At 40.0% G+C, this 1289-nt stretch overlaps 1 protein-coding gene across 1 annotated transcript; it reads left to right on the top strand.

The window, feature by feature from the left end:
- Nucleotides 1-255: 255 nt before the first annotated feature.
- On the top strand, nucleotides 256-970 carry LOC111877369 (ethylene-responsive transcription factor 13). Its single transcript, XM_023873897.3, has one exon. The coding sequence runs from the start codon at nucleotides 371-373 to the stop codon at nucleotides 878-880; it is 510 nt and encodes a 169-aa protein (XP_023729665.1). The 5' UTR covers nucleotides 256-370; the 3' UTR covers nucleotides 881-970.
- Nucleotides 971-1289: the final 319 nt, after the last annotated feature.

Below are 1289 nucleotides of genomic sequence, written 5' to 3'. Positions count from 1 at the left end.
TAAACAGACTAACAAGTTATGAGAGGGATTGGATGGGTAACAAATTAAAATTTCAAGGATGGTCCGAGTTAAAATGAAATTTCTAGGGACCAGACGTATAAATAACCCATAAACGCAGGGACCATTCATGTCATTTTCTTTAAAAAAAATACATATGTTATCTAGTTAATCCCCAATCTCATCAAATCAATAAGTTAAAAAAAAAACAATATTTTTTGAAGCACACATTTATTAAATAACCTCTCATATTACAATGCAATTTTTTTGAACGGCATGTACATCTCTTTCACATCATATATATTTTCTCATAACCCCATATCTCTTCGGATCGATTTCAAAACCCCACAAAAAGTTGCACCAAGAATTAGTTATGTCGGATACTAATCTTTCTTTTCTTGATTCAAATCAAAGCCACCTTCCCCAATCAAAAATCTCTGAGCTTTTTCCAGCGACTTGTACTTCAGAGAAGATTGGAAAGGAAGAACCTGTGGTGGCAGATGGGACCCACGCGCCGTCGGAGTGGAGGAAGTTTCGCGGCGTCAGGCGGCGGCCATGGGGGAAGTTTGCAGCTGAGATCAGAGATCCGGCAAAGCGGGGTGCTCGGATATGGCTGGGAACGTATGAGTCGCCGGAGGATGCAGCTTTTGCTTATGATCAAGCAGCGTATAAGATACGTGGGTCTCGAGCTTTGCTTAATTTCCCACATCTGATAGGCACTAACATGGCGGAGCCGGTGAGGGTGACTGCAAGGCGGAGGAGTATCATGGAGACTGTGTCTCCGCCGCTGTCGTTGTCAGAAGAAGGTGGTTTAAAGCGATGTAGAACAGGTAGTGGCGGTGATGCTACGACGGTAGATGATTCTGCTAGTAGGCCATGTTAGTTATTTATTTAATTAACTGCTTGAAATTATTTCTTAAACTGTTTTTACATTTTTTTGTGAAGGCGTTTTCTTTAGGGTTCTTTCTTTGAATGTTTGTTTGATTATTTAGAGTTAAGTTATGTATTCATTTCACAACTGTAACAAAGCGGGAGAAAGACCAAGAGCTCCATTGGTAACAATCATAATTCATAGTAGGGTTGAAAGTGGTTCCAAATGTGGCCGGACATGAACAGGGAAACATGAAAACTTGTAAAGTGGGTCTAGAATCAAGAAACCCGAGAAAAACACTTTAAATCATGTATTTTTGACCATCAGGATCTAATATATTTCTCAATCTTTGAAAAACCGGTTTGAATTGACCGGTGGAATTGGTTGGACCCGAAATCGGAAAATAGTGTGATTTGCCTAT

Source organism: Lactuca sativa, chromosome 3 (assembly GCF_002870075.4).
Source record: "Lactuca sativa cultivar Salinas chromosome 3, Lsat_Salinas_v11, whole genome shotgun sequence".
In the NCBI taxonomy this organism is placed as follows: Eukaryota; Viridiplantae; Streptophyta; class Magnoliopsida; order Asterales; family Asteraceae; genus Lactuca; species Lactuca sativa.
This window is presented reverse-complemented; position numbering and strand designations above follow the sequence as displayed.